Consider the following 16697-nt stretch of genomic DNA (forward strand, 5'->3'; position numbering starts at 1 on the left):
GAGGCCAAACTGCTTTGCTGCACTTGATCTGAGGTGCTTACCTTTGGTCATAGAGCCAGCTCCTGGAAGTGACAAACTCTGTTCTCAAATGTCTAGGCATGCCTTTTTGTTGGACTCAATATATGCATTTTCTCAGAACTCCTCTGAGACTTCTCCCATATAGCAGTATGGAATATGTACTAAAGTCTCCAAAGAATCAATTAACGTCCTTCTGGAACTTGAGGATGATTTTAATTGGTATATGATGAAATGAGTAACTTGTTATTTAAAGCCCATGCGAAGCATCTAAATCATAGCATAATTGTTAAGTGTGTCTGATAATAGAAATTCTGCAAATTAAACGTTTTGAACTTTTCGTCAGTGTTTCTTGTGGTCCATGTTTTCCTTTCTCATATCCTCTTCTCTGTCTCCAGACTGTCACGACCCCCTTGCCCGCAAGGAAGACGCGACTCAGGAATCTTCTTTCAGCAGTTTATTCATGCCCTTGATATTCTTCTAATGATTCTTCTACTACCCGGAATAATAATTGGATGCCCCTCCCAGCCTTAATAAAGCACCTCGAACCTCAATGCAAAGCTGCCACGTGTACCCTTCTCACAGGGTGCTAGAAAATGACACGCCAACTTTCTCTGATAAGGAGCTGGGAACACGCCAACTCTCTTTGATATGGAGTTGTCCTTCACAGACCACAACGGAGCCAGCGCCATCATGTAATGGCGACCACAGTCCGCAGGAACGGCTCACCACAGCTCCCCCTTTTTGTTTCACTAAGACAATACAGGCGAGAGTAGAGGTCCTATCCCACTGTGCAGAAGTGGCTGCATAGTATGGGCCAGCCCCAGGGGGCGCCTTTCCCAGACCTGACACCATATCAGCCGACGCCTTTTTTCGTGGGGCGGGGCGGAGACACGTCAAACCCGCATGCAATAGGACATGCTCCCCTTGAGGTCCCTCTTCTCAATGGATCACTCAAGTGCAGTGCCTTGCCTCGCATCTTGTATCGTGACGATGGTGAGTAAGAGGGAATAGCTGAGGTTGAACTGTGGCCATGCAGAGGTACAACTACAAACAAGTTGGCAGCACCCTGAAAGAAAGGCATGGACTTTAAAGTGACAGATAAAGACCAGTGTGGAAACCCTTCTGCGTGCAATGGCAACAAGACCCGCAGAGTGTAAGGGCTTTCCAGCACTAAGAGAAAGACAAAAGAAGGACATGTCGTACCCAGTGTAATGTTATAATAACTTGGGGTGCAATGACCATGTCAAAGGCACTAGTGTAGAAACCCATCTGCGTGCAATGGTAGCAAGACCGGCAGAGTGTAAGGGCTTTCTGACACTAAGAGAATAACGAGGAAAGACATGTCAATCCCAGTGCAATGTTATAATAACTTGGGGTGCAATGACCATGTCAAAGATTTAGTGCTTAAGATGCGCAAGCCAGACCTGTGGCGAGTTGTCAGTTTCCAAAGCAGCAAGAGCTTGTATGATCATAGCCTTATCTTGAGCATTACGAGCCTTAAGGCGACAGAGAAACCACAAACAGAGGAACATACCAAAACAACACAGTGCACCAAAAATGCCTACTCCCACCCACTCCTTAAAAAAGGAAAAAGCAGAAGATATCCAATTGGTGAATTGACCCAGAGTCACGGGATCGACACGGGTACTATTTAAGACAGCTATCTGGGTTAGTTGAGACTGGATCATGTCTTCCGCTTCCATGGACCAATTTCCGGCCAGATATCCACCAATGATGTGGGAAGCATTTTTGGAATCATTAAATCTGACAGAGGTTATACATAAATGTGCACGTTGGTCAATGCAGCCTAAAAGTACTAGGTCAGCCAATTCTTCTACCTGAGCTTGAAGAAAATCTATTCTTTGGTTGGTAGCTAAAATCCCCGACAAAATATGTTGATTAATCGCATTTTGCGATTCAAGTATAGTGGACGTTTGTTGAACAACTTGATTAATAGTGGCAGCAGTTTGTACTTGACTGGCCATGGCTACTCCGGCCGTAACTGCTGCAGCAGCAGATGCCGCCACGGCTGTCACTATAGCTGCTGTGATTCCAAAATCTCTGCGGACTCTAAGTAGCTCTACAATAGGAAATTTATCTGGATCCGCAGTGACTGGTATTGGGACAAAGGTTGGAATTTTCATAATTACTGCTACAGTCCAAGAACCATTCCAACACTCAGATAAGAAACAGGTAGTATGAGAACAATCCAGCATCCCCGACGAGGTGTGATTAGCTAAAAGGAACAGGAACGGGGATTGGATACAGACCATTGCAGGAGGCAATGTGGCATAATGTAACAGAGAGTTGAACGAAACAGATGTAAGCCTATTACCTCGTTCACTCTCCTTAGTAGTGCCAGAAACATTAGCCAGCCAACTTTTGGCTCCTAGTAATTGAGCCAATGCGGAAATATTGGCTGAAGCCCCCTTCTCATTGGAAATTAGCCATTGAAACCAGGACCAACCTGTTCCTGTAGAGGAGTTGGCATTGTTGTTAAAGTTATAAACATATCTCTTCAGAGGGGGGGAAAAGGAGAAACCTTTAGCAACTTGATGTTTCTCCCAAGAATGATCCTGACAAGGCGTAAATGTCGGGGGAAAACCAAAATTAGGGGTACAGTAGGGAGAGGCCTTGAAATGAGTGGCATAGCAAGTACTATTAGAAGAAGGAGGCATTGGGATTAATACCTCGGAGATAATAGCTAAAGTAGTTATGTTTAAAACAGAGCTAGTCGCGGGGGTCCCTGAGCCTGATTGCTTCCCTGAAACTACTTGGCTCAATACAGCACTGAGAATACTCCCTGAGACTTGACTGGACCGCAATGGGTCCTCCCAGTTAGTCAAATTTTTGGTCTTAAGGCTAATACAATTAGTGTTCCCAAGACTGAAACAAAAAACTCCTGTGAGATTAACTTGAGACTGATTAAAAATATTTTCCATGTCCCCTCTAGGAGAGGTACAAGGAGCAGACATCTCACATGAGGTAGAAAAAAGAGTGGGGAGGACACTAGAATTACTTTGAACTGGCATTGGCATTGGCCATGCCCGTGCCACTGCCCACCACTGCATTGGTGCCATCTGTACCGTTGGCACCAGCATCAGAGCCAGAGCACTCATCAGAATGAAGCTCCTCATCATGGGGCTGTTGTGGCACCTCCTGCTGCTGGTTAGTAGATCTCGAGACTCTTCTTGTCAGGCGTTCAGGGATCCACAGCGGCTCCGTGCGATCCTGGGGAAAAACACATACAGATCCTCGTGCCCATGTCAGCACGGGGTCAGGGCCGTTCCATTGGCCCGTAAGAACATCCTTCCACTTAACATAGCCAGTCACAGAGGGCTGAGGGGACACATGTCTATAGGCCGCAGAGCGGCCATGAATATCCAAATTCAAAAAATTAATGGTAAAAAGAGCTAAGGACAGGCGTTCTTTAGGAGTGTGGTCAACTCCTATTCCCCCTTTTTGTTTTTCTAAGGTTTCTTTTAAGGTGTGGTGGGCACGTTTAACAATGTCTTGTCCTTGAGGATTGTAAGGCAACCCATGAGCAAGTTGTACTCCCATTGTAGAACAAAAAGATGTAAACTGTCTGCCAGTATAAGCAGGTCCATTATCAGTCTTAAGGGATGTAGGTGCACCCCATGTTGCCCATGCCTCTAAGCAATGAGTAATAACATTACGTGCCTTTTCTCCCGATAAAGCAGAAGCATGAATAATTTCAGAGTATGTGTCAATAGAAACATGTACATATTTGAGGTTACCAAAGTCAGGCACGTGAGTTACGTCCATTTGCCAGACGACCAATGGCTTTAATCCTCGTGGGTTTACACCATAAGTAGGAGGATGAAGAAATGTGACACAATGGGGACATTGTAATACTATCTGACGAGCATCTGCTCTGGAGATGGAAAAATGTCTACGCAGCGTCATAGCATTGACATGAAAGTTGTGGTGAAACAATTTAGCTTCTTTTAAGGAGGAGGCCAAGCATACCAACTGGCTTCTAGTTGCCGAGTCAGCACAGGCATTACCCTGTGATAACGGGCCAGGAAGAGAGGTGTGAGCCCGAATGTGTATTGGATAGAAGGGGGCAGTACGGCTACGGATAAGCTGTTGAAGCTGATTAAAGTAAGCAGACACAGCATGGGTGTCACTAATAGCTCCTACAGCCTCCAGAATTTTGAGCGCCTGCACCACATAGATGGAGTCCGAAATGAGATTGAAAGGAAAAGAACACTGTTTAAAAACTTTAATGACAATTTGTAGTTTTACCCATTGTGGATTTCCAGGAGCAAATTGATGCTGGACAGGGGGAGAGTCATTAATCACATAAGCTCCCATTCCAGACTTAGAGCCATCAGTAAAAATATTAACAGCCCCTGGAATTGGAGTGGGTGAAGTTACTTTAGGGAAAACGATAGGATGTTCTTTAACAAAATGGAGTAATGGATGAGAAGGGTAATGATTATCAATATCCCCTTGAAACGAGCAACATAGAATGGCCCAGTTGTCTAGAGTAGCACACAAAACATTAAGTTGAACTTTAGAATAGGGTATGATAAGAGAAGAAGGTGCTTGTCCAAAAAATTGAATGTTCTGTTGAATCCCTCTAAGTGCTAACGCTGCAACAGCATCAGGATAGTATTTTAAAGATTTTCCTGGGGATACATGTGGGTGGATCCATAGTAAAGGCCCATCTTGCCACAGTACTCCAGTAGGCTGTCGCATAGTGGCAAGCACACATAACTGGAAAGGTTTATCACTCTGGAGCCTGCATAGAGTGGCATGTTGTATAGCTTCTTCTACTTTTATAAGGGCCGCTCTGGCCTCTTTAGTGAGGGTACGAGGGGAAGTAAGATCTGGATCACCCTTAAGAATAGCATACAAAGGCTGGAGCACGATATTAGGAATATGTAAATAACCTCTTATCCAATTAATATCTCCCAACAGTTTTTGAAAATCATTTAGAGTTTGGAGATCTTGAGTTCTTATAGTAACTTTTTGTGCTTTTAATATGTCATATCCAATCGTCGCTCCCAAATACTGAATAGAATCCCCTGTTTGAACCTTCTCAGGTGCAATATGTAATCCATACTGAGCTAACAACTTCACCAAGTCTTTATAGGCCTCATAAACTGACTGTTCTAATTTGGCTGCCAATAATACATCATCCATATAATGAATAATCTTAATGGAAGGATATTGTTGTCTGAGAGGTGCGAGTGCCTTCCCTACATACATCTGGCAAATCGTAGGACTGTTAGACATTCCCTGTGGTAAAACAACCCACTCAAACCTTTGATCTGGTTCCTCGTGATTACACGAGGGAAGGGTGAAGGCAAAACGCTGAGTCTTTAGGATGCAAAGGAATAGAAAAGAAACAGTCTTTAATGTCAATAGCAATGATATGCCAGCCCTGAGGAACAGAGGAAAGCAGCGGCAGCCCTCTTTGTTTGGGCGTGGAAACTTCGTCCTGAAACACCCCCGCCATACGGAGGCGGATCGGGAGGCCGCCCGTTCTTGAGCCCTTGCTTATCTCTGTTCCCTGTACCTAAACTCCCTAGCTGCCGAGACAGCGTTCTTATCTCCTCCTCCTCAGCGTCTTCTGCCTCTGACCCACTTTCGCATGGGGGCGTGCGCAGCACACTGAGATCTGGATACAGTCTCCTCCCGTTCTCCACGCCCCGCACACTCCCCTCTTCCTGAGACACTTCACTCTCTGTTGTTTCTGATTTTTCCTCATGTAATTGTTCTAAAACCTCCTGCCCTTTAACAAGCGTTTTTTGGCATCGGCCATCCGTAAGACAACTACGGACCATCTTCCAGAGGGGTATCACCCCGCCCTCTAGCATGTCTTGCTCACGAGCAAAGTCAAGGCCTTTGCCTAATTTATCCCAGCTGGGTGTAGTGAGGCTGCCTGAAAATGTAAACCACGGTGCAGCGACATCTACTCTCTGTAAAAATTTTTTCAAGGTGCGATGTTTCACCTCCAGTCCCTTGGAACGTAAAAGGCCATCGAGGGCCAGAAGGAGTGGACTTGAAGTCACAGCACCCATAACGCAACACAAGAAAACACAGAAATCGAAAGTGAAAGTACACAAAACAAAACGAACATACACAGAAAACAAAAACGAAAATACAGAGTGCAATTGTTATGAGATGTAACGCCCTCTCTTTTTACAGAGGAGCAGGTACCTTTTAATGCTCCCTCTTTATGTATAGAGGAGCCTCCGCTTTTTAACAGCGGGTCCCACCTTACCTGGGACTTACCGGCGCGCCTCCCTGACTGCTGAAAGTTCTGGTTCCTGGGTGTTTCTTTGTTTCTTTTTTCCCGGGTTTCGGCACCACTTGTCACGACCCCCTTGCCCGCAAGGAAGACGCGACTCAGGAATCTTCTTTCAGCAGTTTATTCAGGCCCTTGATATTCTTCTAATGATTCTTCTACTACCCAGAATAATAATTGGATGCCCCTCCCAGCCTTAATAAAGCACCTCGAACCCCAATGCAAAGCTGCCACGTGTACCCTTCTCACAGGGTGCTAGAAAATGACACGCCAACTTTCTCTGATAAGGAGCTGGGAACACGCCAACTCTCTTTGATATGGAGTTGTCCTTCACAGACCACAACGGAGCCAGCGCCATCATGTAATGGCGACCACAGTCCGCAGGAACGGCTCACCACACCAGGCTACAACTTCTTGTCTCATTCATGAAACTCCTATTCATACTTGGTTTTATTTCTCCTTCCAAATTCATATTAGGTCTAGATCCTCAAAATGTGGGTGTTCTTAAAGGCAGAACCTTTCAAGAGGCAAGCTCAAATGAAGTGGTTAGGTTGTTTCCAATTCAACTATTTTGGTGTGTTCTTATCGGAGGAGAACATTTGGGCACAAGGGGACAACAGGTCTGTGTTCACACAGTGAAAAGGACCACGTGAGGCTGCTGCAGGTAACTGGCATTCGCAAGCCAAGGAGAGAGGCTTCCAGAGTAACCAATCCTGTTGCATCTTGCATGTGGATGTCCAACATACAGAATGATGAAAACAAATTTCTATTGTTTGCCTCCCAGTGTATGGTGTTTTGCCATAGCAGCTTTAGTAAACACGTACACTTGGTTACCATTGTTAAGGTCCTAGGTATTGATTGGTACAACTTCTTTATGTTGTATTCGTAAAAGACTGCTAAATGAAGACATGTGCTGTATCACAAAGTAATTTCCTCTAGTTTTAATTAATTCATGCATAAAACTAAATAAATGCAGAAATACATTCTTAGAATCTTAACTCTTAGGAATCATTATTTCACTCATTAAAGATTTTCACATTGAATCTTCTCTTAGATAATAGGCATTTTTGAAATCTCTAAGTTCCTTTGTCTATTTTTCAATCTAAATCTTCACTATTGTCTACTTCATGTAACTATTGCTCTTTCCCTTGTTGAATTGTTGGGAGAAATATTCTTTTCCTGCAATTTCACAGTGATTATGAGCACAACATTTTTTAAATTCTGCATCCATTTTCATGGAAACCTATTATTTTTGAGTCACAGTAAGTAAAGAAATGAGGACCAGAAATGAAAAAAAAATACACTTTTTTTCTAGTGGCACTCTTGTGAAGTATATTCACATGTTCTTGTTGCCAAATTGTCTTGAGTTCAGTGAGACAGAACATACCCACACACTCACACACACATCCTGCAGGTTACATGAAATGGTTTCTTTCTTATAGATAGTCAAAAGGGGACAAGAAAAGCCAAGGGTTCCTTGCAAGCAATTCCCCAAGGATCTGGAAATCTGCAGAGTGTCCCAGAGATTATACTTCAAGTACCCCCTGCATAGCAGATGAGAAACTCCCCACATTAGCCAGTCTTGGGTTTTATATGTCATCCCTACATGACTCACTGGGCTAAAGCGGGGAGGGGGCGCATCTTGATATCAAGAGATATTTTTCTAGTTGTCAGAAGAGCCTGGGCTATTTTGTACAGTACTTCTTTGCTTTTTTTATTTGGTGGGTGGTTACCAGTGATTGAACTCAGGGACACTTGGCCACTGAGCCACATTCCCAGCCCTATTTGGTATTTTATCTAGAGATTCACTCAGTTCCTTAGTGCCTCTCTTTTGCAGAGGCTGGCTTTGAACTTGAGATCCTCCTGCCTCAGGATCCCGAGCTGCCTGGATTACAGGCGTGCACCACTGCACTCAGCTTTACAGCCTTCTTATCTCAGCATGTTATATCACACCATTATCTAAAGTCATCCTCAAGAACTATAAGCAAGTCAAGAGAGGAACAAGTCAAGGAGGCCCATTACCACCCTCAGAACTGGCTTGTAATGTTATAATACATATGTGTATGTGTGTGTGTGTGTGTGTGTGTGTGTGTGTGTGTGTGTGTGTGTGTGTATGTGTGTGGTGCTGGGATTGAGCTCAGGGCCTTGTACAATTTAATACCTATTTTTCTTTTGACTTTATAATTCTTTATTTCCTAACAAATGAGATAAGCACTTTGTAAAAAATCCTATCATCACTTGTGATTTACCTCTGAGCTCTGAATATATCTTTCAACAAGTGCTCTTGGATAAGTGACAGAATTCCTTTAAATATTTCTCCTTTGAAGTTCATTATTAAGTTTTCTTAGCAGAGGGCTTAAAAGGGACATTATAGGAGAAAATAAACTTCTGCTAATTATGGTTTGAGCAGAGTAGGCCTGGTGGAAATTTTCTTTTTTATTAGTGTTATAGTTATACATAATAATGGGTTCATTTAGACACATTCACAAATATATACATGTTTATTTATTATATATATCATTAATATATATATATATATATAATTATTTACTCCATTTCAATGTCCTTCCTCTACTTTATTGGTCTGTAATATTTTTATTGATGCCTAATAGTTATACATAAAAGTGGAATTCATTGTGGTACATTCATATATGCACATAGCCGAATTTGACTAGTTTTTTTTTTTTTTTGAACTATGGAATGAGATAAATACTTTTAAAGTTGAAATTTCTGGGCTTCCATTCCTCACCTATAAACTACACAATTTGATCAAATTTTTTAATCCACTGAATCTTGAAAATGATTCTCATTTGTAGGTTAAAATATTATTGACACCTGAAACATATGCACAATGAAGTGAAAATTATAACTGTATATCTTTTAAGTTTCAGAAAATCCCAGTATTGTTATAGTCTCTGCCCTTCTAAGATAGTGCACATCTAGTGAATAGAAAAGGAATGAGAGAAAATATCTTAAAACATACTTGTGCTAAGATAGTAATATCCAAAATGTAAAGAATGCAAACAACTCAATAGCATACCAAAATGCCAAGAGTAAAACAAAATACTCATTAGTAATAAATCATCTAGTTGGGTTTGGGACATACAGAATGGGCCTGTGTCTTTGCGTCAGCTTATTACCAGCTGAGCAACAGAGAATCCACCCACCTTTCTCATTATTGAGCCAATTTCCCAGGCTCATTTACAGCATGATGACAGGATTCCAAAGTGTGAGAAGGGGAGTATGAAAAGCCTCTTGAGACTCAGGCTGCCAATCCCCCTGGGGCTGCCTCTGGTGCACCTCTTCATTAAGGTGAATCCCAAGCTATGCTGCACCAATGGGTGGAAAAAACAGAATTCATTCTCGAAATGAGGAAATCAGTAAAGAATGAATGTGGCCATTTCATTTTCTTGTACTATATCACATATAACATTTGAAGTTTAATTTCCTGCTTCCTATTTTAAGTGTAAGAATTTTGGTACTAAAATATAAAGGGGACCAATTTTTAATTTACAAGAAATGTTGATTCCAGGTCAAATCTCTGAGGGTGCTGTTTCTTCCCAAGGTTACAGAGTACACACTCCAAAGAACATGCCAAAGAGGATCAGTGAGCTGCATGACAGGGTCTCCTGTGATGCCCAGAAAGGTGGACTCCGTCACTGTGTGATTGCCCTCTGCATGGCTGAGAGATTTTTTTTTTTTACCAGGAATGGAGAAGATTTAATTGCCACAACCAACACCAAATAAGGGTGTTCTCCACGCTAAACCCCCAGGATTTGATCAACACTCAGCAGGAAACTTGCATCCCTTTTGCAAATGATAGGAGTTTTCTGAGCTCAAAATGCTTATCTTATGAAATCTATCCAATAATTGAAATTATGTTGCTGTGAGAATGTTTATTCATGTTTTATTAAATATTCTCAGAACCCCAAGCCTATTTTAGATTTATCAGTGAGAGTGATAAGGATGACCATAATATTACAAAAGTTCATTCTAGAAGGGAGAAATACATAAAAACACAGCTAGATATTTACACAGTTGTAGAATATATTAACACTAAAATGGGATATTGAGATAAAAGTCAAATTGTGTAGAGGAGATAACTAAATTTAAACACAGGGAATAAAAACCCTTTTCCATTTCTAAGGTAGGAAAGGTCACGTTCAGAACTCGTGAGAAAAGGTAAGGTCTCCATGGGTTTGAAGGTTATGATATTTCTTTTTCCACAATCTTAGAAGGTGTCCCTCAGGTGCTCTTGAGGGTCATCTGTCACCTATGTCATAATACCAGAGAGAGAAGCAAAGTCTGAGTCACTGAGAACTCTGGATGGAGAACAGCAAGCAATCCATAATATTAAACTAAGCAGAGCAAAAGTAGAGTTCACCGTGTCAGAGTATTCACAGTGTTGACCTCACAAAAGAAATTTTGATTATAAAGCAGGATAGTTTCCAAGAAATAATTTAGAATGCATAAATTCATATTTATATGATATACGATAGTTATGATATATAATTACAAATATTTGAAGCCTATAGGGTATATAATTTCACATTTAGCAATATGAAATAAAAATTAGTATTATGATTGATGTAATTTTAAGAATTTTTTCATTGCACAATGGCTATGAAGACCCTGCACATAGGCCTTGCTTTGAATCTTAGTGACAGAGTATTAGGCTAACACATAGGAAGCCTTGTGTTTGATCCCCAACACTGCAGACCAACAATAACAACAAAAACAACAACAGAACCAAACCAAAAAACCCTTTCTCAATATAGGGGATATTTTAGAGCAGGATATTTTTCTTTAGAAAAATTGTCCCATGGATGCAGAAAATTTTTATCCTGTTTTACTACATATGAAATAGCAGGTGTTACAGGACCTCCGTTACAATAAAAACACAACCACACAGTTTAAAGTGATACTAATGCTTAAGATTGTTGCCCTGTGTTAAGGAACTTTACCTAATGGTCTACATTTTATTGTGTAACTCTTGATAGGATTGTTCTAGGGATCATGTGAATAAATAGAAAAAAACTGGAGAATAATCCCACTGGCCATACTATCTGTACTGATAAACTACTCCATCCAGCTTTCCTTGGCTCCACTAGACACTAGGGTCAAATAGCGATAGTAACCCACAAAAACACAAATGCCAAGAGGCCAGAGGGTTTGTCTGTTTTTCTCATTGCTATCTCCAGTGCTAAGGACAGTTCTTGGAGTTTAAGAGACACACAGTAAATCTTTGCTAATATATGAATGAATGGGCTGCCTAGGTCAGAAAATAAAGGAGTCAATAGGACAGATTGTCTAGATGGACTCCAGTGGCAGTGTTTTACTCTAAAACCATTATAGCATTTCATTTAATATTCTATATACATTTCCTGATACAAGTAACCACTGGCCATTTGTATTCTTTTCAAACAGGGATAGGAAAAAACTAAGGAACCAGTGTACAAAATACCCTGACCAACTAGTTATTTCCAGAATATCCTGTGTCTATCAAGGTTTCTGCAATAGATTGTCCTCATGTGCTGCATTGGATAGGAAATAGTTCTTAGGAAACAGAGCTGATTTCTCAAAGCATAAACAGATGGAGAAGCATTTAACTTTTAAGCAGTTAACAAAGATGGAAGTTTTCTCTCAGTGCTCAACAGTGTAAAGCCTCAACTTCCTCATATATAAAATAAGGATGATTTCTCTCTTCTTAGGTTAATTCTTAATTCAAATTAAGACTGAGGAATAGTGTCAGGCTTTTGATTATCACTCAATTAACTAGTGGCTCTCAAATTATTTGCATGAGAGTCATTTGGTTCCACCCCAGTGGAACAAACTTGGCAAGTTGTGATTGGGGATCAGGAACCTGCTTTTCTTAAGGAACACCAGTTCTTGTAAGGCAGCTTTTCTGTAGGTCACACTTTAAAATACTGAAATAAGTATCAGTTTTATTAGTAGCACTATTGCATATTGTAAGAGTCTTGTCTGCATTCCAATGTTGTGAAGAATGAACAATTCTACAAGTGAAAAGCTATGTTGCAAAATGTTGTACACAATAAAAGACAATGTAAAAACAGATCTAAGTCTCAATTCTATTGCTAAAATTTCTATAATTGAGCCCTTGGTAATTTTATTCAAATTTATCTAATCTCATTTTACTCATGCATACAAGGAGACAGCAATACTCTCCTCATACATTTGTCAGAAGATTTAAAGAGATAGTTTATGCAAATTCCTTAATTCTTTTTTATGTAAAGTATTTCACATCTAATTGGGCAATGTTGCCCAATTGGAAATTAGTGGTATTCCATTTTTTGGTAAAATATTGTAGTAATCAAACTTTTGTCTGTAGTACTGGGCCACTAACCCTTTGATACACCCTCTCTCTCATCAGCACCTTTGCAAAATAGTCCTCTCAATGCCCTCTCCACACAAATGTGAGCCCAGGGTGATGTTTCTTCACTCCATCAAACATCCACTCAAGGTTTTTGCTCTTAGGTCTCTGATGTTAGCATAGACAATTAACTTTTATGGGTTCCAGAAACATGGAAACTTTTATAAAAATACATTTTTCTTTTTGATAGAAAAAATGGTAAGGGTAGAAGAAAAAGGAACTTACACTCTGTTTGCGAGAATATATTTGGCCCTGGGGTGATCAGGGCCGGGGAAATATCGCCTTGATATGAATGAGAGATAAAGGAGGTGGTTGGGATGTGGGCATTGGTTTAGTTGATGTGCATAAGAAAGGTGTTCACATGCTCTCTGGCAATCTGATTTTTTATATTTTGGAGTTAACTAGCCCTGAGAAGGATTTTCTTGAGGATTAGAATGGAATCTAAGGTGTTAAAGGATCATAACATAAAGAAAATTACTAAAAAGTCAAACATCCTACATGTGACCTAAAAAGTCTATTGTGATCTTGTGATTTTAACTTTATCATGTTAAGTAATTGTAACATTTTTTATTACTTCATTTCTATTATTCCTCAAACATAGCAGGCAGATCTACCAAACTGTTCACATTCCATTTTCCATTTCTGTACTTGATAATTTTCCTTGGTGGACATGTCCTCCTACACAAAGTAACTGTTGTGCATTCTTCAAGTATAGAAACACACTTCCTCCTCCTCCTCATGGAACACATAGTATTGTCTTACTGTCCTGAGCAGGGTCTCTATAATTTAGACATCGCTCTCCTACTATCAGTTAATGGTAGCTGATTCCATCATTATCTATCACATTTACTTACTTACAAAGATTTGTTTTCTCCCATAAAATACTCTCCTTTTGCCAGGCTTGGTGGTGCACAAACTGTAATCCCAGTGATTTGGGAGCCTGAGGCAGGAGGATCACGTGTTCAGCAAGGGCGAAGCACTAAAGAGGAAGCTCTAAGCAACTCATGGAGACCCTGCCTCTAAATAAAATACAAAATAGGGCTGGGGATGTGGCTCAGTGGTTGGGTGCCCCCAAGTTTAATCCTCAATCCTCAGTACCAAAACAAATTATATATATATATATATATATATATATATAATTTGTTTACAACAGGCCACATGTCTTAATTCTTTTTTTAAAAAAATATTTTTTGTTTATTTTATTGGTTGTTTTTAGTTATACATGACAATAGAATTCAAATTGACATAATTATAAAAGCACAGAATATAATTTGTTCTAATTCAGTTCTCAGTGTTTTCCTTCCTCTTTCATCCTCCCACCTCTATTCCCTTTTCTCTGCTCTACTGATCTTCTATTTCCTTATGGGTTTTTAAATTTGTGTCTTGTGGAGGTACATGATGGTGAGACTCACTGTGGCATATTCATAGAGGTACACAGGAATTTAAGGTCAGATTCATTTCACTGGCTTTCCCTATCCCATCCCTGCTCCCTTCCTTTCATTTCCCTTTGTCTACCACACTGATCTTTCTTCTATTTTTTTTTTCTTCAAATCTATCCCCTCCTTATTTTGGATCAGTTTCCAAATGTCAGAGAAAACATTCAACCTTGACTTTTTGAGACTCGATAATTTCATTTAGTATGATAGTCTCCAGTTCCATCCATTTATTGGCCAATGCCATGAAATTGTTCTTCTTTATGGCTTAGTAATACTTTGTTGTGTGTGTGTGTGTGTGTGTGTGTGTGTGTGTATGCCACATTTTTTCTTTATCCATTCATCTATTGAAGGGCACCTAGGTTGGTTCCATAGCTTGGCTATTGCAAATTGTGCTGCTATAAATATTGATGTGGCTGTGTTACTGTAATTTGCTGATTTTAACTATTTTGGACATATATGGATGAGAGGGCTAGCTGGGTCATATTTCTAGTGGTTCTATTTCTAGTTTCCACATACCTTAGTTCTAACAGAGTGTCTAAAAATAGTAATTCTAGGCAGACATGCAGATCTGGGTACAGATGAGGACCACAGGGAGAACTGGTTTTGAATCATGCCTTTGCCAGCTGCCAACTGTCACTTTGAACAAGGTATGCACAATCACTTCTGTGTCTCAAAAAATTCATTTGTAAAATTAGAACAAACACAGTTACTTTACAAGATTACTTTGAAGGGTCAGTGAGAAGGCACCTTTACAACAATAAGTGGAGTGCCTGACATGTACTAAATGCTCATTAAGTATTATTGTGATACATAATGTAGAAAGTTGACAATATACTTTTAACCAGTATTATGCCTTATTTAAATTATCTCATTAGACAAAATTTTCACATTAGTGAACATGAAATTTTTTATTACTTCAAAATTAGGTGATGAGTCATTGATACATGTAAATATAATCTTGTTGAAAAATTTATATTTAGAGAACTAAGGATAAGTGATGCGTGTCTAAAGTGATAATAGTATAGAAGAACAGGTACACAAAGGTTTTGAGGTTCCCATGGTGGGAAGGAAAGTCACAAACTTTTTGATCCAATAGCTGTCAGTTCAATTCATACCAGTATTTATTTCTGTCTTTACTTTGGGGAAAATAATTAACTGATCCATACCTATTTTCTACTCTATAATGAGAACTGTGATACTTAATTTATAGAGTCAGTTGATAATTAAATAAAACCTATTTTGTGAAAGGTAGGTTGTATCTCCATATATTTATAAAATATTCATATGTGACAGTGTATGGTTTGGCTATGTGGTGTCCCCCCAAAAGCTCCTGTATCAAACAGGGATGCCGCAATGATTGGATTATGAGAGCTGTGATCTGATCAGTCCCTCCTAGTTAGAATGAACAGCCGAGGTCATAATGTATGTAGGTAGAGTGTGGCTGGAGAAGATGGATCAATGGAGTCAATTCCCAGATGGGTTCTTCTCCCCTGTGGTCCCTTTCTCTCTTGGTGTCCAGGCCACCATAAGCAGTGATTCTCTATCATGCCCTGATGCCATGATGCTGTGCCTCACTTCCATCCCAGAACAATGGAGCTGGCCAGCCATGGACTGAACCACTGAAACTATGAGCTAAAATAAATGTTTCCTCCTCTAAGTTGTTCTTGTCAGGTATTTTGATCACAGCAATGCAAAGCAGACACTGACATAATGTAATAAACTATAATCACTATATTTGAAATACCATCAATTCTTTTAATTATTACCTTTCTCTTGCATTCAGTTAGACTTTCCTAAATAAATACACATTTTTGTTCATCACCCTTTCTGAGACTTTATTTAATGAGGATACTTTTCATGTATTTAGCAATATGATTCAACCTGAACCCTTGTTTTTTTCCTCTTGGGTGACATTCCTTGTAGTCATGGAGAGAGGGTATCACACAGGACTGAGTTCATCCTGCTGGGCTTTCATGATGGATCCTGAGAAGTGGCTGGTCCTCTTTGTGATGTGTTTTGCCATGTACATTTTGACTGTAACAAGAAACACCTCCCTTATGGTGCTGAGGTGCTGATCTGTAATGACTCCCAGCTCCACCTATGAATTTTTTTGATTTTTTACTGGAAATCTGCTTCTCTTAGATCTCTTATTATCCTATCCAAAGATCTCAGTGGCCTGCATCCCTGAAGCATCTCCTTTGCTGGCTGCCATAGCTTATGAAGACTATGTAGCCATCTCAAAGCTATTGTGTTATTCTCACGTCATGTCTATAAAGCTATGTGCATTTTTATAGCTGCCTGGTTTCTTGGCTTTACCAAAGCCTTCATCATCAGCGAAGACAGTTTTGCCCTGGATTTTTTTCTATAGGGACAATGCCGCTGTTGACTTCTTCTGTAATATCCCACCATGGCACAGCTGGCCTGTGGCAGGAAGGATGGCTCTCAGTCTGTGTTGGTCCTGTTCCTGGCCTCCAAGTCATGACTCCCAGTGAATTCATCCTGGCCTCCTATCTCTTCTTCATCAGCCCCACCATCTGTGAATCCGCTGCTCCCAGGGCCAGCCACCTTAGGG

The 16697-nt window shown here is 40.3% G+C and overlaps 1 protein-coding gene across 1 annotated transcript; it reads right to left on the reverse strand.

The window, feature by feature from the left end:
- Positions 1-1415: 1415 nt before the first annotated feature.
- On the reverse strand, positions 1416-6693 carry LOC144376621 (uncharacterized). The gene is made up of 2 exons (XM_078044872.1): positions 6275-6693; positions 1416-3249 (listed from the first exon to the last, which is right to left on the reverse strand). The coding sequence occupies exon 2, from the start codon at positions 3156-3158 to the stop codon at positions 1416-1418; it is 1743 nt and encodes a 580-aa protein (XP_077900998.1). The 5' UTR covers positions 3159-3249; positions 6275-6693.
- Between the last annotated feature and the right edge of the window lie 10004 nt (positions 6694-16697).

The sequence above is a fragment of the Ictidomys tridecemlineatus genome, chromosome 4, assembly GCF_052094955.1.
Source record: "Ictidomys tridecemlineatus isolate mIctTri1 chromosome 4, mIctTri1.hap1, whole genome shotgun sequence".
Taxonomy (NCBI): domain Eukaryota; kingdom Metazoa; phylum Chordata; class Mammalia; order Rodentia; family Sciuridae; genus Ictidomys; species Ictidomys tridecemlineatus.